The following is a 24,404-nucleotide window of genomic DNA, read 5'->3' on the forward strand; positions in this document are numbered from 1 at the left end:
GAAGACAGCATAGAACATGGCTCACCATGAGACAGCAGGTGATGTGTTCACCACTTCCCACCAGTCATGGATTGTGGGCTGCTCCAGTGGTCGGGCATTCATTCCCGAGAACTTGAAGCAAGCTCTCCCTACCGGAAAGAACACTCGGACATAGAGTCACAGGGGCTGGGAGTTGGCGGTCAGATCGACCCACACAGGAAAGTTACAGGCTGAAGAAACACAGACAGGTAGAGTGCCCACAACATCTGATGAAGCATTGATATTAATATGTGAGGACCTTCTCTGTGAAGGTAAGTTCTTTCCAATTACAGGCCTATAGCCGGGTCCTTTTTAAAGCAAGAAAGAAAATTGTTATGGGTGGAAGAAAAGAAAAACGACAGTCATGAAACCAACCACGTTTCTCCAGATGAATCCTTTAGACCCATCTGTATCTTCCAAGGAAAGCAGATTGCTTTGTGAGTGCCAGGGCTTTGGCTGGTAACAAACCCAGCTCCTGGCTTCTGAGTTTCCCAGCTGTGTGTACAGCACAGGCGAATGCCTTTAGCAGCCTGGCAACTCTTGCGGCAATTAGGGTTGCTGGGAAATAGCTACACTTTCACTCCTGCTCTCTGCATCCATGATTTCTCTTTAAAATTATCATCACATTATACAAGGGGTCTTCCATGGGGAGCCCAGAATAAACCTCCTAAAACTGGACAGTTTTAACGGACTGAAGTTTTTCGTGTTGTTTTCCCTCTTCTTTGACCTCAACGGAGCCACTGTTTTCGGAGAAGAGAGGGTGATAACACTTGGGGGCCCTGGCACGGATCTGTAGAACTGAGACAATCTACTCTCTCCTCCCATGGGTTGCCTCCTCCTCAGCATCTCATTCGGAGATCAGTCTTTTTGTTCCAAGAAGAGCTGGATGTGGAAAAGGACTGACAACGCAAATTTTCTTGTCCCCAAGGCCTCACCTCACACCACTAAGGCTTATCCCATGGAGAGTTCCCAGCATTCTAGGAAGTAAACACCTTGTTCCTACCTGCCTCGTTGGATAGTGGTGCAAATGCAGGGTCAGGGGACCAAAGTGGCTTGCTCTGAGTTACACACACAGTGGGTAGGAGGCCTAGGACTTACATCTAGTACCATTTTCATATGGAGTTCCCAAGGTCAGAGAAGAAAGAGAAACATGCCCACCTTGAAAAAGAGGGCCTGTGTCTTGAGGAGTATTTCTCCAGGTCAAAATATTTATACCCGTCGGTACACATGTTCCCCCAAGAACAAATTAAGGAGACGTGTGTTTTTATAGCTTGTGAAGATAACGGGGTCTTTCCTGAGGTTTGCAGTGAGGGGCTGCAGGAGACACTGTTGATGCTTCACCTCAGACTCCCTTAGCCCACCTGAATTCACCTGCAGCTTCTGGGGACAGCTCTTATCCAGGCAGAGGGCCTCCCACATCGACTGCCTGCAACCCTCTCCTATGCCTCTGGTAGGTCGGTCCCCACCTGTCATAGTGACCCTCAAACAATAGGACATAGAATCATGGATAAATGCTTCAGTGGGATAATTCTGAGGAGTTTCCTAAACAGCTTCTCAGAGGGGCCCCAGCAAGACTGAGTCCCCGGTTCCCCCAGCAGCAACCCCTTCATTGGCCCACCCTTCATTGACTTTTCTCTCTTCCCTATTTCCCACGTTCTCAGGTCAGCTCTCTGGGAAGCCCTCCCAAACACGTCACCTGCACCCAGGTCTCTGTCTCGGGTCAGTTCCTTGGGGGGACCCAAACGAAGACACAGGCTCAAATACAAGCCAACGTTCTTGAAGACCGAGTCTCTTTTTCCTCCCTACGCCACACCTCAGAAACTTATATAAGAAACACAATCTGGCAGATAGAAGCATATTCTCACTCCTCTGCAAGTCTTCAGCAGACCTGAGCCCAGCACTGGCGGCTCTCCACTCAGCTGGAGGCCCGTCTGCTGCCAGCCATCTCTGGGGAGGTCTCAGGCGCTGGTAAACAAATTCCTGCCTTTGCTCATCATCCTGGGTGCTAGGCAAATATATGCCCAGATCCCTCATTTCCAGGCTGCCAATTTCTAGCATTTCATTACACATACCACAGGTTCGTGCTATTCCCTAAGGAATGGATGTGGTGAAAAATCTAACTAGAACGTTTTTACTTTCATGGTAAAATCTCCACTGTCCAAGTACCACTGCTTTTTAGCATGAAATGATGTTCTCTTTTTCTTGTGGCTGCCTTCTTCACCGGCATGCCCTTCGGACATTGCTCAGCATTATCCCCTTGCAAAGGAGTCCCAAGCGTGCTTTTCCTAAACCTCTGAACTTCCAGAGAACCTCAGCTGGCTCTGCGCCCCTCTGGGACCTCCCTCTCCACCCTTGGGTTTCAGGCTTGTCCAGGAGAAGCTGGTGCAGGTCAGAGGGTGTGGTGAAGCCCAGCGACCAGCAGCGTAGTAAGGAGGAGGAAGTAGTGTGTACTCAATGCTCCTTTGCACTATTTCCCTCTTTTGGTCACCACATTCTGACCCTCCTGCCCTACACACGCTCACACAATCCACCACATATTTCTGCAGTCCCTGCTCCCGACTTTTGCCCTCCTGCATTCCCCCAGATTAGCAAGAAACAGGTAGTCAGGGTTAGGCCTGAAACATCCATGCTTTTAAGGCCCAACACCATCTGACTCAACACCTGCTTTGGACAACAGGTATTTCACACTCTTCCTTTACTGGCCTGAGGTTCCATTTATAACTCTTACAATACACCTATACACATAATACTTTTAAAAATCAATATAATACCCCAAATATAACATAATAAAACTATCAACTATATTCTGTAATGTAAAAAGAAAACAATTTAAAATACAATATGTAGTCTCAATAATCAAAATGTAATATTGAATATGATACGAATATAAATACTCAATATGTAAGTGGTCAGGCACAGCTAACTAGAAGACATGGGAAATTGTCAGATGTCTGCACCAACTTAGAATGAGTGAGTTTGGATTTCAAACAAGTAACACAGGAGATCCAAGATGGCAGAATAGATAAACACTGTGCCTACTTTCTTCCATGAACAAATTAAAATTACAACTAAATTATGGAACAATCAACCTGGAGAACCATCTGAAGCCTGGCTGAACAGAAGTTTTATAACTAAGGCTATAAAGAAGAAGCCACGTCATGACTGGCTAACCCCAAACCTCCGTGTGGAGGTTGAGAACCAGGAGGGATATTTCTGCTACGGAGGTTTCCCAGGAGGAATGAGAAACCCCAGCCCCGCATTAGCCTCCCCCGCCTAGATTACTGGTACCGCCAAGAGGAGCCCCCACAACACCTGGCTGAGAAAAACACTGGGAATTCTGACCATCTGGGTGAAACTGAAGGCAGCAGGAAACCCAGGCATCCTCTTAAAGGGCCCATGCACAGACTTTCTCACTCTCAGGCATTCACCTTGGGTTCCAGTGGAGGGATAGTAACTCAGGTTGTGTTGTAGACACACGGGGAGGCAGAGTTGTGTTGCTTCAGGTTGAGGGCTGGAAGACATTTGCCATTTCCCTGTGAGGAGGTCCTCCTCATGTCTCTGGTGGAGGCTGACATGTTGTGGGAACACACACTTGCCCTCTGCTACAAGGGGCCCCATTCAGAAGGAAGTTGGGTGAGCAGGGCCACAAAGACTCCAGACTGCCCCTCAAAGAATTTGACCCTCTCTGTTCATTCACTTTTCCCTCGTAAGACCATAGAGGCCTCTCCTAAAATGTCTACAAAGGAAAGTCAGCCAAAGGACAGGTCTGAGGACACTGGCCGCTGTTTCCCTGGCAACTACCATTTGTTGGCTTTTCAATCTTAGTTTGCAAAGCAAAGGCTCATTCTGCATGGAGATCAATCAGCTGGGAGCTGACCTCTCCTCATTCCAGTCATCGATTCCTGAGGCACCCTCTCATTTCTGATGGCTCTTACATCCCTGTCTGGAAGAAATGGCGCTAAAAACAAATAGCCACAGGGGGCTATTTGGGAAGCAGTGACTCAGCCAAGGGCCAGCAAATGGCTTTTCCTTCACCACTACAGGCCTTGTCAATCAAGTCAACTAAACTGGCTAAGAGCTGCTCATTATTATTATCGTTGCTTTTAGTATTCTTTTTCTTATTATTATCAATCATTTAACATGTGTCCAGCATAATCCTTGCATTGGGTGAGTAAGTCACCTTGTCTCTCCCCTGCCATAGTGACAGATGAGATGTTCATATACAGTTCAAACAACAAATATTTATTGGGCAACTGCTAGGTACCAAGCATTTGTTGGAGGAAACCAAGGTAAAATATGGTAACTCCAACACTGAGTACCAACAAAGTATTAGCAGCAGGCAGGAAGTGCTGGGGAATGAACGATTCTCTCCCCGGAACTGCCCTCAACCAGTGACTGACTGGAGTTGAAGTACAAATGCCACAGCCCCCTCAGCCCCTCAGGTGAGATGAGTCTGAAGAGTGTGTTCTACACAGGTCCTGAGTGTTTCCCAGGGGGATTAACGGCCACCCACGTGTGTCACTTGACATTTATCACTGTGATTTTTCTGTTGCTTTTCTTATCCATAGCCTGCTTCACTCCACCTGGGGGTGTTTGGATTTGTGACTCTTGAATGCGAGAGTGTGCAAGGTCTTCCCCAGATTCCAGATTCCTTGATTCCACCGACCTTATAGAAATGCCAGTGACAGAATACCAAAGTTTCCAAAGACAGGTATGGTGCTGTCAGTCTGTCATGGATTGAATATTTGTGGCCTCCCAAAATTCATATGTTGAAGCCCTAATCCCCAAAGGAGGTGTGACCTTTGGAAGGCAATTAGGTTTAGATAGCAGCAGGAGGGTGGGGTCCTCAGGATGGAATTAGTGCCCTTATTAAAAAACAAACCATAGAGCTTGCATCCCTCTCCACCATGTGAGGGACACAAGGAGACAGTCATCTGTAATCCAGGAAGAGAGTTCTCACCAGGACCTGCCTGTGCTGGCCCCCTGATCTTGGTCTTCTCAGCCTCCAAACTGTGAGAAACAAATGTCTGCTATTGAAGCCACCTAGCCTTTGGTATTTTGTTACGGTAGCCCAAGCAAGTTCCCTTGGCTCCCCGGTAGCCATTCCCACCTCAGCCGTCTGCTTCTATTTTCTGCCTGAGGACCTTCTCTGGCACTGTAAGAATGGGAGAGTGGGGGCCAATTGGAAGTGAAGAGGGAGCTGACACTCCTATAGCAGCCCCCAGCCAACAGGCATGGGAGTTGGTGGCTTAATGCCCCACGCTCTCCCCTCCACCTCAGGTGAGCTGGTGATGAGTCATGTCTCAAGAGGCATCTCTTAGAAACCCCAGTGGCACTGAGTCCACAGCAGCAACCCACTCACTGACGTGCACTTGATGTTCTTCTCTCTCTGCCCTGCTCCCTCCCTCATTCCTGCTTCCTTGAGTTCACTCTCAAATAAACTGCCCGCACCTGCTTTTGTGAGCGCTCAAAATAAGACAAGAGATTCTAAAGGAAGTCATTATCAGGAAAAGGAAATGCTGTTCACAATGACCACAGCAACTTCCTTCCTTTCAGCCAGGTCATTCCATATAATGGCAGATGACATTGGCTACAGGGGCCTTTGGAAAGTTCCAGGACAAATAATAGCATTTCTAATACACGTTCAAGAGAAAACACTCAAGACCCAAAATAGAAATCTTCAAACCAATACATATTTAATCAGCAAACATTCTCCTGACCTCCCTTCAATGGGGATCACTTGTAACAAGTTTAAATTCTATGAATAATAAATTAGGAGGCTCTAATAGGTCCCTGGAAATTCCACTGAATTTTCTACAGATACGAAATAGACATATGTCTTTAAGATCATTCCATGGCTTAAAAAAAAATCCTACATTGAAACCATCATATCTGTTTCAGAGACTGCCCTTTGGGGATTCCTCCCCAACTCTAATGGGACCTCACTTAAATTTTTCTACCACAATCAGATGGAAATTTCTAGATCCCCAAACCAGGAAACAGGCACTAGTTTCCTCTCACTACTACTCCCTCTCAAATGCCACATCTGGATATGGTTCCCATGTTTTCAGTCCCCTGCATGAAGGCAGGTACCTTCCAGGTCATGGGTCCCAGTGGGTGAGTCTCACTCGTTGATAAGGGGGTGGGGGTGGGGGGAACAGAGGGAGCACTGCCCTTTTCTATTCCTTCCCAGAGACAAGAGAATGGGCTTAAGGTAAAATTAAACACCATCTCACAGTTGGTGAAATACAAAACCAACCTCCAAACCAGGTAAAAAAGCCCATTACAACTTCACTTGTCTTTATATTTGTACTGAGAAGCAAACCCATTTCCCCTTAACATACATAGTGAGGTCTACATATCAAAGAGCCCAACAGGGACTTCAAGCAGGGGTTTGTATATGTTCTTGCAAGTTCCATGCCCACGCCTCCTCAGACCCCCTCCTGTTCTATCTTCCTCCTCAGCATTCGTGCCCACCCATGACCTACCGCATAAGCTGTGTTATTCTTGTTTATTGTCTGACACCCCCCCACACACACACTAGAATGGACCCACTGTGAAAACAGGGAGTTTTGTCTGTTTTGTTCCCTGCTCTATCTCAACAGTGCCTGATAAACAGTTGGTGTCTTTAGTAGGATTATCCTGAAATTAGTTAGACAAAGCCTTTAGGGGCAGCAGGTGTATTTGGGAGATGATTCCGGGTAGCCGAGGTGAGGAAATCAGAAGAATAGGACAGGGAGGAGGAAAAGCCAACTAAAGGCATGGTATCAAAATCACTGATGAAGGCAAATGACCTTGGAGAAGCTTCCAGGAAGCTTCTGGAATAGTCCATGAAGAGAGTGGGAAATTGAGGTTCCCATGCCCCACATGTGAAAGGTTGTCCTCTGGGGTGTCAAGACCCTTGGACTTCCAGGCTGAACTTCTACTGGGGCTGAGCTTTGAGGCAACGGAGTGCAGCCGGTTGCTTGGGAAGCTTGAGGTAGGAATCCTGTCTGAGTGCTCAAAACTGCCCAGCCCAACTGCAGCTAGAGCCAGAGGTGGCGCATGTAGCGGTGGTGACGGGCACCAAAAGCATCTGCCTCAGGTGGCATTAAGCAAATACCTTTTAGGGAATAAATGGATTCTCCTTAATGTAGATATGCATATGCATTACCGGAAAATTGTGGGCCCCAGGCCCACCTTGCTTTAGAACAACAGTCAGTTTTCAGCACGCTCAGATCCGTTCAAAAGGAAAACTTGTTACTATGGCCAAGGAGTTCAGACCCCTTTTAACTTTTTATTTTCCCAGAGGATTTTCTATAACATCCGTGCTCAGAATTCCCATTCCTGGAAGGGAAATGGCTACAACCTCATTACAAGGATCCGTGGCAGGAGCCCTTCTTCAGCTTCTGAGAATGCTTGTCACCTTTGACTTCTGCTTGTGGCCTTTCCACGCTGGCCTCTTGGCCTCTCCTCTGGCTCTTTAACCAGCTTCCTTTCCTCCACTCACATCTTCTTGCTGTCACTCCACAGGGTCTGCCTAGAGGCGGCCTCCCATTCTACCGGCCCTTTCGGACACTCCCTATGACTCCTGGGCTGGCAGCCACCACACCCACATGTCAGAACACTCTGGTCCACACCTCCAGTGGCCCCTGTCTTATGCTCAGGGCTCAGGTTCCCAACGTCCTCCTGGACCAACCACGTACAAACAACGAGCTCAGTCCCGTGATTAGACTCATTACCAACCATCCCTCCCACCCCCACCCCATGCCCAAGCCTGCTTTTCCTTCTAAATTCCCTGTCGTGGGTGATACTCCCTTCTCTTCCAACCTGGAACCTCAAGGTCAGCCAAAGCCGCCTAATCTCGTTGTCTCTACCTGTTTCTTGAACACCAAGAGGTTAACAGTGGCTGTCCCTGGGTGATGGAATTTTTCTTCTTCTTTCTACTTTTATTTATTTTCTGAATTATCTCTGATGAACACATGATCTTCATAATGGTTGGTATGGTCCATAATAATCAATGGGTTTTATAACGGTTTATTATCCAAAATAGAAATCTATCTTGATTCCTCCTCTTCCTCCCCACCCCCAAGCCCTCTTACCCATTTGCTGACTTACAGCCTCTCTTATTCCAGGGAACACCTTTCACATCACAACCAGGCTAGTCTTTCTACAAACCAAACCTCATTCCTTCGTGCCCTTCATCAAAACACTTCTCTGGGATCATCTCCTACCACCTCTATCCCCATAGCTCACAAATTTATCCCAGTCACCTGGAGGGGAGTTGTTTACTTGTTTATCCTGCTTCCCATTAGAGTGTCAGCCCTGTTCACACTGCATCCCCAGTGCCTGGCACAATGTAAGTGTTCCATAAACATTGGTTAAATGGATGGAGGGAAATAATTGGCTTGTGGTGGGGAAGGTCTGTAACATTGGTTCTCAAGTGTGGCCAGAAGACCAGCAGCAGCAGCCTCTGGGAACTTGCTAGAAAAACAGACTCGTGGTTCCCACTTCAGACTAACTGAATCAGAAACTCCTTGGTGATTCTGCTCTATGACAAGTTTATGTTTGCCAGCATGGCTTGGCCATGGTCACAAATAAAACTAGTTTCCCCAACCGACTACACAAACCTTAGCAACCCCATGGGGAAATCACTGGAAAGCATTTAATCAGCTGCTCTGTGGCCAAAGTGTTTCTTTCCTCTAGGTTGCAGAAATGCAGCAGCTTTCCGGGTTTAGGGGGATGGCAACCATAGATGTCTCCCAATCAAGCTCCCCCGGCTGCCCCCACCAGGACCCCCACGCAAGCATCTGCACAGCTCCCCCATCCTGGGACCCTACAGCTGAGTACAGATTCCGAAGCACTTCCAATCTTTCTCTAGGAGGGAAAGGACAGGGAGGAGTTGAAGGGTCCCGGGATGGGGTGGGGGATGGGTAGCGACCTCCAGGTCCCAGGCTGGAAGCGGCCAGGGGCCTGCGGGGGGCCAAGAGCTGCTTCCTCGCGCCTCTGTTTGCCGTCGGCGAAATGGGTTTGGCAGAGCCTTTGCAGTGAAGCTGAACTCGGAATCAGCTAGCGGATTCCAACCCCAGCGGCTTCAGGGCAGAGATGGGTGTAGATCCCCTCGGCGCACTGGCCCAGGGTCGACCCTCTCCGGAGCCAGAGGCTCGACAGCTCAGAGAAAGGCGCACAGCAGCCTCAGGGTCCCCCCTGCAGGCTCCTGGCGGGTCAGTGACGAGAGACAAGGTCCTGTCCCAAAGTCCCGACTGCTGGAGGGACTGGGCAGGATGGGAGTTCTCAGGCACTCCGGAAAGGTGGGAAGGGCAGATGCAGACGCCAGCGGGGCACAGAGAGAGGGAGGCTCTTTGGGACACTCGCTGGCGCCACTTGGCGACGAGGAGCCGCAGGCGTCGCGGGCAGGAGGTAACTCGGCCAGAAAGAAAGCACAGCCCTTTTAAAAACTCTCAGCAAAGCCCGATGGTGTCACCCTCATTTAACAGCTGCGTGAACAGAGGCCTAGGGCGCCAACAGCCAGCTGTGGCCGCAGCGCTCTCACTAACCCGGGAACACTTGCCCTCGGAACCCTGGAGATCTTCGAGGGCTTTTCCTGGGGCTGAGAAGAAAGTGAAGACCCCCCCCACCCCCACGCTCTCTCCCCCAAGGAGCCTACTCACTGGTCCAAAGACCAGCAGCTGCCTGGGATGCTCAGCTGCTCAGCGAGGGGCCGACACCCCCTCCCTCTCAGATTTAAACTTTTGCGGGCACCCAGCCCTGTCTAGTGTCCCCTAGCTTCCTTTCCGGCCCCTAGGGTCCCCTATCCCAGGGATTCCTAGGTTTCCCACCCTGGAGAGCTCTGCGCTGGAATGGGCAAGGGAGAGGGAGCACCTGGGTCAGAGAGGGGGCCGAACACCCGACACCCGCCTGGGAGAGGCTAATCCAACTGCGCTGAGCCACGGCCCCCACCTCCCAGGAACCACTTCAATCGATTGTCGCCCCAGCGGCCGCCCTCTGAGCACGTGTTGCTGCGGGTCTGCGTCAGCGCTGGGCAAATCGGTGACTGGCCGGCAGCGCCGGGCGGGGCTATTTAAGAGGCAGCCGTCTGCTCGCCCCCCTGAACTTGGCTGGACTCCTCCGCTGCGCTGGTAGAACTGCGAAGCCAGCGGCGCCCTACTCCGAAGGTAAGTTCCCTCGCTCCCTCGCGGGGAATCCGGGCGTCCTTGAAGAATGCTGTCTTCCGTTTTGCGCCCTTCCCATTTTATTGTTCTGTGTCTTCTTTCCGACGGCTCGAAAGACATCTCCTGAAGTCAGAAATACCGGTGAGCGCTGGGTGGGTGGAGCGGCTTTGTTTTCATGCACGCAACGCTGGGACGTCTGTTTGCGGGGATTAGCGCACACCGTGGGATTTGCTAAACGTTCCACAGAGGTGTCGTTACTCTACATACAGTCTTTTCAAATAAACTACCAAGAGGCTTTAAGGTTTAAGTTCATTTTCTAAATATCGCAGAACAATTCTTTGGGGGATAGGTGTTTGATCTGCTCGCGGATCTAAAATGCAGCGGAGCTTCGTCAACCACCGAGAACCGAGCCCGTGTTTCTGATGTTTTAAAACCCTGCCTGTGCCTTGCATAGTGATTTATTGCCCATTTCTGTGCACATCTCGAAGAAACTTAATAAATCTGGTTTTTATTTCTTGTTCCCACATTTCTAACTGTCCTTCTCTGTTTTCCACCACTTAGTTCCTTATGGAAAGCTTCTTAGCTACCTGGGAAGGTGCTACTTTTCTTCAAGGGTCTCATTTCCCCCCCAGAGTCGTCCCTTTCGCAGGGAATCTCTTTAATCTCTTGCTCTGCCAGTTAGCAGAAAAGAGATGCTCTACAAATATTTCCTCAAACTAAAGAAAACCAGAACATGTTCTTTTTGCTAAGCAGGGTAGAAGACAGGGTCTCTGTCCGCCCCCCAGCCACTGGGTGTGGTGCCCAAAAGACAAGCGGGGTGCGCCCGGACGCGCGCGGGCGCGCTGTGCCCACTGGGCTCCCTCCCATCTGCACTTGGCAAGCCCAGGTGCTAGCACTTGCCTGGCGGGCCTGGGGCGCTGTAGATTTTAACTGAGCCCCCTTCTCCGTACGCTGGCGCCGGCTACCCGGACCCTACGCGAGAACCTGCGGATGGCCCACCTATGGGTTCACAGCCACTCCCCTTTGCTCTCCGCAGCCATGAACAGCGGCGTGTGCCTGTGCGTGCTGATGGCGGTGCTGGCGGCCGGCGCCCTGGCGCAGCCGGTGCCTCCCGCGCACCTCGAGAGTCCTGGGGCGCAGCAGGAGGAGGAGGCGCCCCGGAGGCAGCTGAGAGAAACGCAGAGTGTGAACAGCGAGCCCCGAGCGTACCTAGGCGCGCTGCTGACCAGATACATCCAGCATGCTCGGAAAGGTACCGACGCCGCCTCCCCGTCCCTCATTTTGCTGCCCCTGCGCGGGGCTCCCAATCTTGACCTTCCTCTCTAGCGTCTGGCTGATGGAGGTGGGTAAACCCCCGGGAGGAAAACACAGGCGACACTTCAAGCTGAAAGGTTTTTCACTTTCTTTTCTCGAGTAATACTGCGCAGGACAGTGCAGTTTCCTGGACATCCTTTGTAGCGAACTGAGAGCGAGTTTCCCTTTGCTAGTAAGGGAAACCTTTTCCAAAAGCGTTCTTTAAACCAATGTTCCGCACAGTGATGCTATTGAAGTTCAACACCATATTATGAAGACATTAAAAGGTAATCCCTGAAAAATTACTGACCCAAAAAGGTTTCACAGATCCTTTAAATACCCTCTACTATAAATGCAGAGGAACCAGGAGCTACCCAGATCCTGACACTTGGCAACCCTCTAGCAGGAAGTGATCAATGTTGAGAATGCTTGAGATCTGACAACAGCAGTTTAAAAAGAAGTGGCAACGTGTTGGTTTTCACCAAAGTAAGTAATAGGAAGAAAGAAACAAGTAGTGGTTTTGAGTTCTTGGCAGTGACCTAACATAATTACCTAACAAGAGACGTGTGTGCGCGCGCGCGCGCGCGTGTGTGTGTGTGTGTGTGTGTGTGTGTGTGTGTGAGAGAGAGAGAGAGAGAGAGAGAGAGAGAGAGAGAGAGAGTGTCAGACAGACAGATTGATTGATTTTGCTGTTGGTGAGATGTTCCCAATTGCAACAGGAGCTGAACAAGCCAATTTTCTCAGCATCAAAGTCTTTCTCCGATAAGGTGATCCAGTAGCTCACTAGCTTGAGTGGCCTACAGACAACCCTGTCTCTTTCCTGGGCCTCACTGTCTCATCTGTAAAGAGGGGACAAGGCTAGAGTTTTACTCTGCGCTGTCCAGCTCTGGGTATGTTTCAGAGGGAGAGTCATCCATCTCTAGGATCCTTAGGAGTCATGACTGGGACTGGGGCGTTCTTTTTTGTTGTTGTTTTTGTTTTTTTTTTATCAACTTTATCCAGTGACACTGATGGTGAACTCACTGTTCTGTTGGGCCGTATGCTAAACTTCCCCAACACAGCCGGACAATAAAGCCACAGCGTATGCTGCTGGGAGCGATGGGAGATGGGCCCCTTTCCCATGAAGCTCACTTACCCTACTGGTGTGCCTGTGCCTGGATTGTAACCTTGACTCCTGCCTTGACTAGATGGGGAGAACATGGAGGGCTTGCCTCTCCAGAATCTCCGATGGCTTCATGGGAAGGTGAGAGCAGGCCCTTTTTGAGCAGGGATTTCAGAAGGAAAGAACAGAAGATGATTTGTTACATTTCTTCCTCTCTCTGGGAAATGGTCCCAACTTCCACCTTCTGTTTTGCTTTCCTGCTAATTCATTTGAAAAAGGTGGACATACTAATCAGATGACAGAGAAAGTCTGGAAAGTTTGGGGGTTCCTATTAATTGGCTGAAAGTCCTTTAAATACCTATCCTTGGGTGTGAGTTGAATTTTAGCCAGGCCAGCCTGAAATATCCTAGGCTTTTCATTCAGCCATAGTCTGGAACCCCTGCCCCACCTTCAGGAAAGATGCATGAGAAATAGTTTGGGGAAGGAAGTCAGTCATCAAACTATTTCCCCAGAACTGACACTTGACGGTGGCCTTATCCCACAAATCTTAACCGGAAGGTGACTAGTGACTCTTCTCAGCCCCTTTCCCTTCGCCTCCATCATGTGGTGCCAAACAAACCCCGGTGGAAAGAGCAGCCCCTTGGGGGTTCGGCAGCGTACAGCTAGGCTCAGTGCCAGCTAGAAAACAGTCATACTCTTCTATTTGACAAATGTGAACTGGAGATAAAAACCATGCTCATAAATACTATACAGTTTCTTTGAATACCTGACATACTTTGAGATCGTATCAGATGTTTACTCAGCTACAGTGTATATTATGCTTAGAGTTTCTAAATGAGATAATGCACTTTTTGGGCAGTGCTCAAGGCTTTGTCATTAGGAATTGTCTGCAGAGTTTGCAATGGCCTGAGGAGAAGCAATTCCAATGGAGGGCGGGGAGATCTATTGTACACTTGCCCCCACGCCCAGCAATAACCCAGTGCTTCATCTACCTATATTGTCTCTCTTTCTTCTCACAACAGCCCTGCACAGTAAGTCCTGTCATCCTCATTTTGTCAGTGTGGAAGCTGGGCTTTTAGAAGTGAGTAACCAGGCTGCTTGCTTGCATCAAAGCTACCACTGTGCTGCCATTAGCTGGAACTGTGGGTTGCACCCCACCCTGGGAGTGGGAATTCAACATCAGCGGTAGGAGGATGGGTCATATTTCCATGTGACTGTGTACAGATAACGGAGTCTGCAGGTTTTGCTGAATGTGGACTAATATTTCACCTGAAAGGGGTTGAACGACTAAACCTCAGGGGCTGTTTTTCTTTTGCACAGGCTGGGTATATCTGCAAAAGGGCTGGAATGTGCTCGGTCGACTCTTAGTTCCAAGGCTGTAACTAAAGGGGGATGTCATTCTATATTGTTCTTTCTGGTTTTTAATTTAGCTGGCTGTATTTGATTATCTAAGAGAGTAACTGCTTCTGCAGTGTCATTTATCAATAAATAAGCCATAGTCTGACTCTGGACAGCCCGTGGTCAAGAGTTGGCAAGGGCAGCCTCACGCCAGCATCACGAACAGTGGGGACACAGCGGCTCCCAACACAATAGGAACCACGGAGTGGTCCTCCACCCCTCTACTCTCGAAACTACCTAGGCTTTGCTCATTGAGGTCCCTGAGGGAAATTCTTGCCCCTTATTTTGCACAAGAAAAGACATTCTACTGATTTTCTACCCAGGAGGACACTGACTGTGATGGGTGGGCTAGGATGCCTCCAAACCCCCCACCTCTTCACGTCCCTGCCTGGTCACTGTGAATTATACACGAGAATCATCCTGTTCCTAAGGACTTCACTCCATCCCAAAAGGCCCATTTCAAGTCCAGTTATTGCATTTGGGGCCAAATGGCTGAATTAAATGACCTCTTTATTACCTCTCTGCCCACCCTCCTTTGGATGGATCTGACAGTATGCCTTTTTCTCAATATCATTTTTGAAAAAGAAGGTAGATTTCAAAGTCATAATTTTTGAACAGTATGTACCTAGCAATCAGACTTGATTCCATGTTCTGAACCATTCCAACATCAAAATTTTGTCATCGCATTACCTTAACCAGAGTCAGGTATGCTCAGGGATAAACTTTAGACATGGGTAAATACTAGAGAAATCCTTGGTTGGCTTCTTCTGAGGGCAAGCTACATAAGGAGAATCACGCCTAGAAGGAGGAAAACCCAGGCAGGTCCCAGCTGTGAAAGGCTGGAGTCAAAGAGCCCACAAGTCCTTACAGATCTCGAACCACACCCATGACTAGTAGAATATTGCCCTCTCTTGAGCTACACGGACGTGGGTCCTTCTCCTCTTGTAGGCTTTGGTTCAGCAATCTCACTCTCCTGAAAGCTCCTTGATACCTTTAAGAAGGTACACGTTCCACATTGTCTGGCTTTTCCCATTGTTCTTCTTTGCAAATTGAACTAGTGATGCTCCCAATATAACAGCCCTGTTTCCTTCCTCCCTGCCCCTTGTAGCTCCTTCTGGCCGACTGTCCATGGTTAAGAACCTGCAGAGCCTGGACCCCAGTCACAGGATAAGCGACCGGGACTATATGGGCTGGATGGACTTCGGCCGGCGCAGCGCAGAGGAATATGAGTACCCCTCTTAGGGCCGCAGCCCCGTCAGCGCCACCGGAAGCACCCTCCTGACTCAGAGGAGGCCGAATAACAAAACAATCACGCTCATAACTCATTGTCTCTGAAGTCTGACATTTTAAGTGTCTATTTATTAAGTTCTCAATGTGAAAAATCTGTAAGATTTTTCTAGTGCACCTCAGCAGAATTGCACAAAATGGAAGACAAAATGTTTCCCTCACCCGTGACTCCTGATCCTGAAGTGTTGCTATGCTATTAAAGTGATTTCATTCTGTGTCCTCATCCCGTGTCTCTTGAGGGCAAAGGGCTCCATTCAGTCCTCAGAAGGTTCAAGGAGGGAATCCCTGCTGTAGATGGTCCCAGACAGGGCTTGAGAAATGAGGATTGGTTGTGGAACTGACTTCCTGCTGCAGGCAAGGTGGCCAGGAGAAGGGCCTTCTGCGTCAGCTCCACAGCTCAGTTCTGGCCATCCTGGGCTCTGGGCCCTAGCTGGGTGCCATTGCAAAAAGAGAACCTGCCTTGCTTGGAGTCAGCACCCATTTGCCTGGGTGAAGCCCAGAGAGGCAGCTTGGGACGGAGCCACATTAGCGTATGTGGCCATTGGTGGTGGCTTTGAGGGGACTTTCTGGAGCTTACTGGGCAAGAGTGGGGGGAAGCCTGAAGACCTTTTCCAAACGCTTTCAGTGCCACCACTGATTTCAGGCCGGTCCCCTTCTCGCTGCCGTGTCCCGCTCTTATCTCAATGCCCCTTGCTGACACAGGGGCCCAGGAACCAGGACACGTAGCCTAGCTCTTCATCCTCAGGAAACACAGTGGGCTTCTGCAGCTAAGCTGAGCCGGTCTCGCAGAAGAGCCAGCTGGTCCTCAAGCTCCGCTTTAAACGGGGGAAGAGGGGGTGGCAGTGAGGGAGGACTCACACAATAGGCAAGCCAAGATCCCCCTTTCCTCCCTCCTCCTCCTCCTCCTCTTCCTGCTCTCCCCCACCCCTCTCTCCCACTCCATGTACTCCTCTCCATCCCCTGGCCTTTGTCAGATGTCGCTCCTGCATCCCTCCAGCTTGCAGGACCCCCACCCTAGGCTATGTCCTGCAGGTGTTCTGGCTGTTTGCACCCTCGGCTCTGCTAATTAAGGCTGCTCTACAGGTTCCTTTTCATTGATCCACTGGAATTTACAAGTTGAAAAGTTCTAGCCCAACACACACCCTTACCCTACCCCCACTCCCATTTTATAGGTAACGAACTTGCCCAAGACTACACAATAAATGAGTGATGGAACCTGCAGCCCTCTCTGGAATTAACTCCTTGCCAGGCTGAGACATAAAGAACTTGTCTGGTGGTGCCTGTATTTGCTGATACTGCTGGACCTTTGGCTTAAGAGGCCTGGCCCGCCCTGACCTGTGACTATTCATCTCAACATGGCCAGAGAGTAGACAGATACACTTTCCCAAGATTAGCTTTACCCAAACCTGACCATGACACATCCGTCCTGTAAAGTGGGGAAATCTTTACACAATGCACCCCAACCTAGGAACACAAATGGCATCTTTTTTCTCAGGTTCAGGCAATCACAGGTAAAAGGAAAGGGAGGATGGGAGAAAGCTATTCCGTGTTCATTCTTTTAACAAACAACAACACAAAACCACCATCCTTTTTACTTGTCTCAGGGTTGAAAAGCCAAAGGAAAGACTCTTGACCACTTAGCTAGATTTCTGGGGACCCTGATCGCTTTTTTCCCAGCATCTTCAAATTATTGCTAGTCCCAAAGAGAAATAAATCAGAAGCCAAGCCAAAAGAGAAAAAATTGTTACCTCACTAATTTCTCCTGGGCTCTGGGTTCTGAAACGATTTATGAAACTGTTCTGTTGGACGCTGCCTCCTGCTCTGAGTTGATCCAGAGAACCAGGATCAGGGGGCCCCTGATGAGGGAATGCCTGCACCAGGTTCCCCATCACACCCGGTGCTGTCACTGGACAGACCTCCCCGCAGACAGCCTCGTCATTACTCCCAACTCTCTGACCTCGTCTCTTACTGCCACCCGCTCACTCCTCATTACACTCCAGCCTCAGAGCTTTCCTTGCTGTTCCTGGAAAATGCTAAAGCCACTCCTCCCTCAGGGCTTTGCACCTGCTGTTCCCTCTGCCTGGCTCACTCTTCCCCTGAAAAGCATGACTGGACCTCTCAGCTCATTTAGCTCCGACATTACCTGCTCGGAGCCTGTCCTGACAAACTTCTCTTAAACCGCTCCTCCATTGTTCTCTATTCTTTTTCTTGCTTTACTTTTCTTCTCAGGTTTATCCTCATTTGGAATTGCATTATTTATCTATTGATTTATTGGTTTTGTCTCACCCATGAGGATGTCAGCTCTGTTAAGGCAGAGATTTTTGTCTGTTTTGTTTATTGCTATGTTCCCAACACCTACCACAGCGTTTGGCACATAGTCGATACTCAGGAAATATTTGTTCATTAATTAATCAATTAGTAAGGGAAAAATATCTCTGGATCTCTGCTACTCAGGTTACAGATTGGTTTTAGAAGGAGTTTCGTTGGAACATTTATTTTAAAACCCAGAGAGGAAAGGCAGGCTCAGTCACATGGCCGTGCTCTCCAAGATAGGCATAAGGGTGAGAAACTGGAAAACAGACCACACACACACACACACACACACACACACACACACACACACACAAAGGCTGACAGCATGCGTAACATCCATGGAGGGTGACAGTATACTTTAAAATATACCTCACCCCAACCCCCACATAAATGTTTAGCTCTATTACTTTGCAATTAAAATCCAGAGAGAGTAGAGGAAGGAAAGATGGGGAAAAAAGAGTGTTGATGGTTTCTGTTGCATTTGCTCAGAATATCAAAGAAGTGAAAACAATCTAAGTGTTCCACAGTGAGGGGGCTGTTAAAGAGATAAACGGACATCCAGTTGTTAGACTCTTAAGCAGTTATTTAATGAGTGTAAGTATAGTGTAGGAACATGGAAAATGGCTATGATCCATGTAAAGTGAAAACATACTGTGACTACACTAAGTTTGTGTACCTTTTAATGGGATAATGTGAAAATGAAGAGAGTCATGTTAGGGTCATAGGATCACAGGTATTTTTCTTCCTTTTTTCTAAACTTCCGGTACTATTGGTAGGTCATCCTTATAACAACTGCAGGGCATGCTGTCCAGGCTGTGCCAGCCTACAGAGAGACAGAGTCATAAGAAAAGCTACAGAACTAGTTCTTCAGTCACCTTCACCCAGGAAACACCCCCAATTCTCCCTGGATGATTTTCGGACTCACTGAGGCTTGTCACCTCACGGACTCACTGACACTATGTCACACATAGTGTCCACCATTTTGCCCACCTTGACGCCTTCTCACTAGGGCCGTGACGCTCCCTGAATATGCCACTTTGGCTGGTGGAGATAACAGTATTCTAGCTGCTGTGCCCACCCCCAGGTTCAGGCCCAGTGTCTATAGTGTTCTGATGTCTTCTGGGTGAGTTTGAGCATCACAGTTGCCATTTTGTTCTCACTGGCTCTCAGCTGCACTCTGTAGGGTCTGGATACCACTGGAGCTTTTCTAATAAGCAGTTATCACCAAAGACACCAGGTGCCCCAGGCAGGTGGCTCTACTTCCTCCCCTGGTTATGGAAGTCCTTTATTTGGCTCACAAGTTTCAGAAACATCATTGGCCTCTGAAGGTCACTGTGTATATCTGAAGTCTCATCATGTAACCTCATAAATGGAAAATAATAGCTTGAGTCACGTGAGCGCCGTTATTTACACCTGGTGGTGACTTTACGCTCAGCAGGGTAGGGATGATGCGGACGGGCTACTAGTTCAGCTGCTGGGGTGGAACCAGGGCGTTACCCTTCTGTGTGAAGAACGTTATCAGTTCTTTTCCAGCAGGCCTGTTGCTATGAATTCTCTTAGTTTTCCCTTCATCTGAGAATGTCTTTATTTTACCTTCATTCCTAAAGGATATTTTCACTGGATTTAAAATTCTAGGTTGACTTTTTTTTTTTTGTACTTTAAAAATACTGTGCCACTTCCCATGACCTGCATGGTTTCTGATGAGAAATCTGTAGTCATTCAAATCATTGTAGTCATTCAAATCATTGTTCCCCTATAGATAATGAGTCATTTTTCTCTGACTGCTTTCAAGAGCTTTTCTTTGTCTTTAGCTTTCAGTAGTTTGATTATAATGTATTTGGCTGTGGACTCTTTGAGTTCATCCTGTTTGGTATCTGTTCAGCTTCTGGAATCTCTAAGTTTATAGCTTTCACCAAACTTGGGAAATTTTCAATCATTATTTCTTCAAATCTCTTTTTCAGCATCACACTCTTTCTTTCCTTCTTCTGGGGTTCTGATGACACAAATGTTAGATCTTTTGTTGTTGTTCCCCGTGTCCTAGAGGCTTTGTTCATTTTTTTCTCTGTGTGGTTTACAGTGGATGATTTCTATTTATCCATCTCCTAGTTCACTGACTCTCTGCCACTTCCATTCTGCTAACGAGTCCATCTGGTGATTTTCTTAGCATGGTTTTTGTGTTCCTCTGTTCTAAAATTTTCATTTATATCTTCTATTTATTTGCTAAGATTTTCTATTTGAACATTTGTTTCAAGGGTTTTTGCAATTGCTCAGTTGAGCACATTTATAATAGTTGCTTTCAAGTCTTTAATAATTCCAACATCTGTGAAATCTTATCATTGGTATCTGTTGACTGTCTTTCTAAGGAACATTAAAATTTTCATGGTTCTTTGTATGCTTGGTAATTGTGGATTGTATCCAGGACAATTGGAATATTAGATTATGAGACTTTGGGCCTTGTTTAAATCTGATTAAAAATGTTGATATTTTTGTTTCAGCAGGTGATCAACCTGGCTAGGTTCAGTCTGTAAGTTCCAACCCACCTTCTGTGGGCTGACAGTTCAGTTTTCTGGTTCCATTGGAGGTGTGCACCACCTATTGACCAGTGGGAAAACCGGGTGGTGGTATGTGCATTACTTCAGATCTCAAGGTCTTTGGTCTGCTAATTAGGACCTGATCCAGACATGCACAATTCGGGTGAGCCCTGAAGTTCATAAACAACTGCATGGAATCACTTTTCTAAGCTCCTCTCTCTTTGTAACCTCCCCAGTACCTCTCAGTTCCCTGGGGATCCCCTTTTTCATCCTCCACTCAGAAATTTGGGAGTCTGGTTACCCTGTTCTGCCACATACGTCCATGTTTAAACCCGTGTTCAGGTCCAAGTGGCAGGAGAACAGAAAGAAAAACAACAACAATGGGTATTGGCCCCACCATTTTGGGATCACAGCTCCTCCAATCAAAGAGCAAGATTCATTCCTCAGAGTTTGGCTCCTGCCAGTGTTACTACTGACTGCCACCACTGCAGTTGCGGGTTTGCCATGAGAGAACAGAGAAAGAAAGCATACAAACCAGGGGATGTTTCTGCTCTCTGGCCATTAGGAGTTTTCCCTTTTTACTCCTAGAGCCAGAACTAAAGGGCATCTGCTGGTGCATCTGTGCCCCAGGCCCCACTTCCAGTTTCCAGCTTTCTGTGTGAAGTTTACAAAAGGCACCACCCACAGGCCCCAGGGCCTGCCCCTGCCTTCTCTCAGCCTGCCAGGCCTGGCAGCTTCTGCTCGAACTCTAGGATCTTGATGAAACAAGATAATAAGATGTGCTGAAATGTAAAAACCCAGTCATTCATGTCACTAGGCTATTCTCTAAGAATGGGTAGCTTATTTCATTATCTTAATTTTGAAACTTTTACTATGACTCCCAAGAGGCCTCTGGTTTGGAAAATCTCAAGAGAGAACCCAAGTTACTGACCAGTGGAATGTTACATCTAATCAAACTCCAGAATTAGCATCTCTTTTCTACCTTTTCCTTCCCGTGGCTCACATGCTGGTCTGGGCTCACAGAAACAGGCAGAATCAGCAACAGGACAGGCTTTACCTGGGCAAATACCTGTGGCCCACATCCAGAATAACCTCAGTGTGTTTCATCTTTCTCTAAGTTCCATTCTGGAAAAGATTCAGCTGCTTTCTTGCATCAATTTCTGTGGATGGGCCCTTCACTGGCTCAGTACCATGCACAGCAGTGCACCTGTGTGTGCCAGGCACTATGTGGATGTGGCAGGTAGAGACCCAGCCAAGTGGGAGGTTCAGGAAATCATAGTATAGCAGGTCCTCAAACGATGTCTTTTTGCTCAATGCCATTTGTTATGACCCTGATGAAAACAAATTGATGCCCGGTGGGGCCACTGTCTGTGGAGTTTGCATGTTCTCCCTATGTCTACATGGGTTTTCTCTGGGTGCTCCGTTTCCCCCACATCCCAAAGATGTGCACGTTGGGTGGTGAACTGGTGTGTCTCCATTGTCCCAGTCTGTGAGTGTGGGGCTGTGAGTGGCCCTGTGATGGAAGGGCGCCCTGTCCAGGGTGTATTCCTGCTTTGTGCCCTGAGCTGCCAGGAGAGGCTCTGGCCATCTACAACCCTAAACTAGAATCAGTGGGTTGGAAAATAATGATCTTACTTGCTTTTATCCATCTTTCTTCAATGTATGGATAGCTCACATTTATTCCAATGTTTACTATTAGAAGTCTTTTGGGTGTTTATTTAGAAGTTTGGTGATGTTTTTGTGACCAGCCATGTGCTGTGGGAACTTACCTCTTGTTTATATCAATTAGCCTATGGTAAAATTAGTTTTATGATACATTATTTCTCTTAAAGTCGCAGTTCCCAAGAATCTATGGAGGATGTCAAGTGAGGGCTTCCTGGACAATGCGCCCAGAACTATGACAGGTGATATGCAGAGGCTGGAATAGAACAGAGCAGCGGACCTGGCTGAATTAAGGGACAGGCCAGCCAGCAGCTGCCTAGGGTGCAGTCTCTAATCACCATTGCGCAAATTAGAACCCAGGTGTCAATTAAGTTCTTCTTAGTAACTTACCTAACGTGAAATGGCAGTCAGTTCACCCCTTACGGAAGACAACAGCGCCCTCAAGTGGACAGCTTTTAGAAAACCGCTCCTCTAGGTGCCAGCTGCCCTCCATAGAGAAACAGCTGTACTCAATGAAATCTGCAGCTCTCAGGCCCATTTCCCCCACCCTCTCCTCCCTCCCAGCAACGTGCTGGTTCCCCCACCCAGTCAGCTGAAACTTTAAAACCAGGTAATTCAGGGTATGAGGCTGTTTTCTAAGAATGGGTGCTTTCTGTTATGATTTCAATTTTGGAACTTGAATATGGCTGCCAAAAGATTCCAGGGTTTGGAAAATCACCAATAAAACGGGAGAGACCAAGATAACTGACAAGTGAAATGCTTTCGGTAGAAGTAAGACCTAGAAAAAAGAATGCTTAGATATATTTGAAGAAACTTGGTAACTATGGTTACCTCTAATTAGTGAGCACCATGTGCTTTCCAGATTTGAGTGGAGGAAAATGGAAAGGAAAAACAATTCCAAATAAGTAAAAAATGTTAAGTTCCATTGAGTGCATGTACTCATGTGTTTTGATCCTGAAGAATGATATATAGAAGTTTGTAAATAGCAAATCATTCTCTCCTCACCGTCACCTTCTGTTTCTCTTCTTGCATAATGAGGACTCACAAACCAAAACAGAGTTAAGGAGGTCTCCTTGTAGGAGGTGACACCAGAGGCCAGGGGGCAGGTGACACCAGAGGCCAGGGGGCAGGGGACAGGAGGCTCACTGCAGAGTCAGACCAAAATGCCAGAGGCCCTAACTGTGGCTGAATTAGAGTGAACTTTAACATTGATACACAGTGTCCATTCAAAGTGAGTGTTTAATATGGAAAACCTCTACACTCATAACTTTCTGTTTCGCTATGACTACAGAGTGACAAAGGTGAGTGTAATTGTGAGTCTCTATATTAAGTATTCTATGCACCCTTTCAACGAATAACATGCAGTGTTTTCATAATTATTTTCTTATTCTCTATGGTTTTTTTTGTTTTTTTTGTGGTTTTTTTTAAAAAGATTTTTATTGGGGAATTGGGGGGATGGGAACAGCGCTGGGGAATTGGGGAAGGAGAACAGACAAGTTGCTGTCGTTTTGTTCTTCAATCTAGTTGTGGAGGATGTTGCTTCACTGGCCCGTTGGCACCATCATTGCGCTCTTCCCGGGCGAGGCAGATCAGTCGCTGGCTTTTGGATGGCTGCTCACTGCGGCTGCTGGCCGCTCATGCTGGCTGCTGGCTACATACGGTACCCATGGCAACCCACCGCCACAGGGACTGTAGCCAGCGACTCACAGCAGCCCAGCTCCAGGTTGAGCTGTTGTTCAGCATCTTAGCTGTAGAGGGCAGTGTCACTGGCCCTCATATGTGGGACCCGAACCGGGGCCCTCTGGCATCCCAAGCGAGTTCTTAACCATTGCGCCACTTGGCCGGCTCTCTCTATGGTTGTTTGATCTTTTATTTTTGAAATGTAACTTCATGTCTGTTGAATCTAGTAATTTAAAAATTGGTTTTGGATGTTGCATTTATTTTTTATTTTTTTCTCCAATTCATTGTTATTGTATTTTATAAAAATACTGGCCCATGAGGGATTGATTTAGAACAAAAAAACCAATCCTTCACCTCTGAAAGTTGAGAAGTGCCGCTCTACATATCTACAAAGTCCCAGGGTCTTGGCTAGCTGTTGATTACCTGGCTAGGTGCCTGCTACTGGACCCTGTGTACTTAGGCTGGTCAGGACTCTGGCCTTGACAGGCCAGCCTCAGGGCCTGGCTATCAGCCAATGGGAGGTGGGGGTGGGGAAGGTGCTCACCTACTAGGTCCCTGAGCCAGGCAACTCATTTCTTTGGTGAGTCAATTCCACCGTTTTGCAAGCCTTGGGTCTGCCACTCAGAACAGCTGAGCACACAATACAATTGCTTCTCCAGTCACAGGCAAGGAACTCAAGGGTGACAGCGGCCACCGCTGGCTGGAAGTCAGGCAACCAGGAGAGTTGAGGCCTGGACGCTGCCCCTGTGACACGAGGCCTTAGTTTTACAGGGGACTAAGAGAGGCCCCAGGCAGGACTAAGGGTATATCTACTTGGGAGTTTAGAACAACACACCTGTTTTTTCTCTTCTGAAAAAGATGTCCCTAAACTTTGGCCTGTCACTTGAGATTCTCCTCTGCTACCCCGGGTTCTGCAGCTGCCTGGCCCTAGAAACCCCTGCTGAATTCTTCCCTGTCCTGCTCATGGTC

At 48.0% G+C, this 24,404-nt stretch overlaps 1 protein-coding gene across 2 annotated transcripts; it reads left to right on the forward strand.

Moving 5' to 3' along the window:
- The first annotated feature begins 10,059 nt into the window (after nucleotides 1–10,059).
- CCK (cholecystokinin) lies at nucleotides 10,060–15,472 on the forward strand. 2 transcript variants are annotated; one of them, XM_019630744.1, is made up of 4 exons: nucleotides 10,060–10,172; nucleotides 10,286–10,310; nucleotides 11,206–11,421; nucleotides 15,071–15,472. In XM_019630744.1, the coding sequence occupies exons 3-4, from the start codon at nucleotides 11,208–11,210 to the stop codon at nucleotides 15,202–15,204; spliced, it is 348 nt and encodes a 115-aa protein (XP_019486289.1). In that variant the 5' UTR covers nucleotides 10,060–10,172; nucleotides 10,286–10,310; nucleotides 11,206–11,207; the 3' UTR covers nucleotides 15,205–15,472. The 2 variants fall into 2 exon arrangements, with proteins under 2 accessions (XP_019486289.1, XP_019486281.1); XM_019630736.1 differs by lacking the exon at nucleotides 10,286–10,310 and having other exon boundaries at nucleotides 10,065–10,172.
- Nucleotides 15,473–24,404: the final 8,932 nt, after the last annotated feature.

This window comes from Hipposideros armiger, unplaced genomic scaffold, assembly GCF_001890085.2.
Source record: "Hipposideros armiger isolate ML-2016 unplaced genomic scaffold, ASM189008v1 scaffold_18, whole genome shotgun sequence".
In the NCBI taxonomy this organism is placed as follows: Eukaryota; Metazoa; Chordata; class Mammalia; order Chiroptera; family Hipposideridae; genus Hipposideros; species Hipposideros armiger.

Excerpts from the sequence above, each read along its gene's own strand:
- CCK (XM_019630744.1), top strand. The coding sequence starts at position 11,208 with ATGAACAGCGGCGTGTGCCTGTGCGTGCTGATGGCGGTGCTGGCGGCC. Across the intron at positions 11,422-15,070 it reads CATCCAGCATGCTCGGAAAG|CTCCTTCTGGCCGACTGTCC; the intron begins GTACCGACGCCG and ends TGCCCCTTGTAG.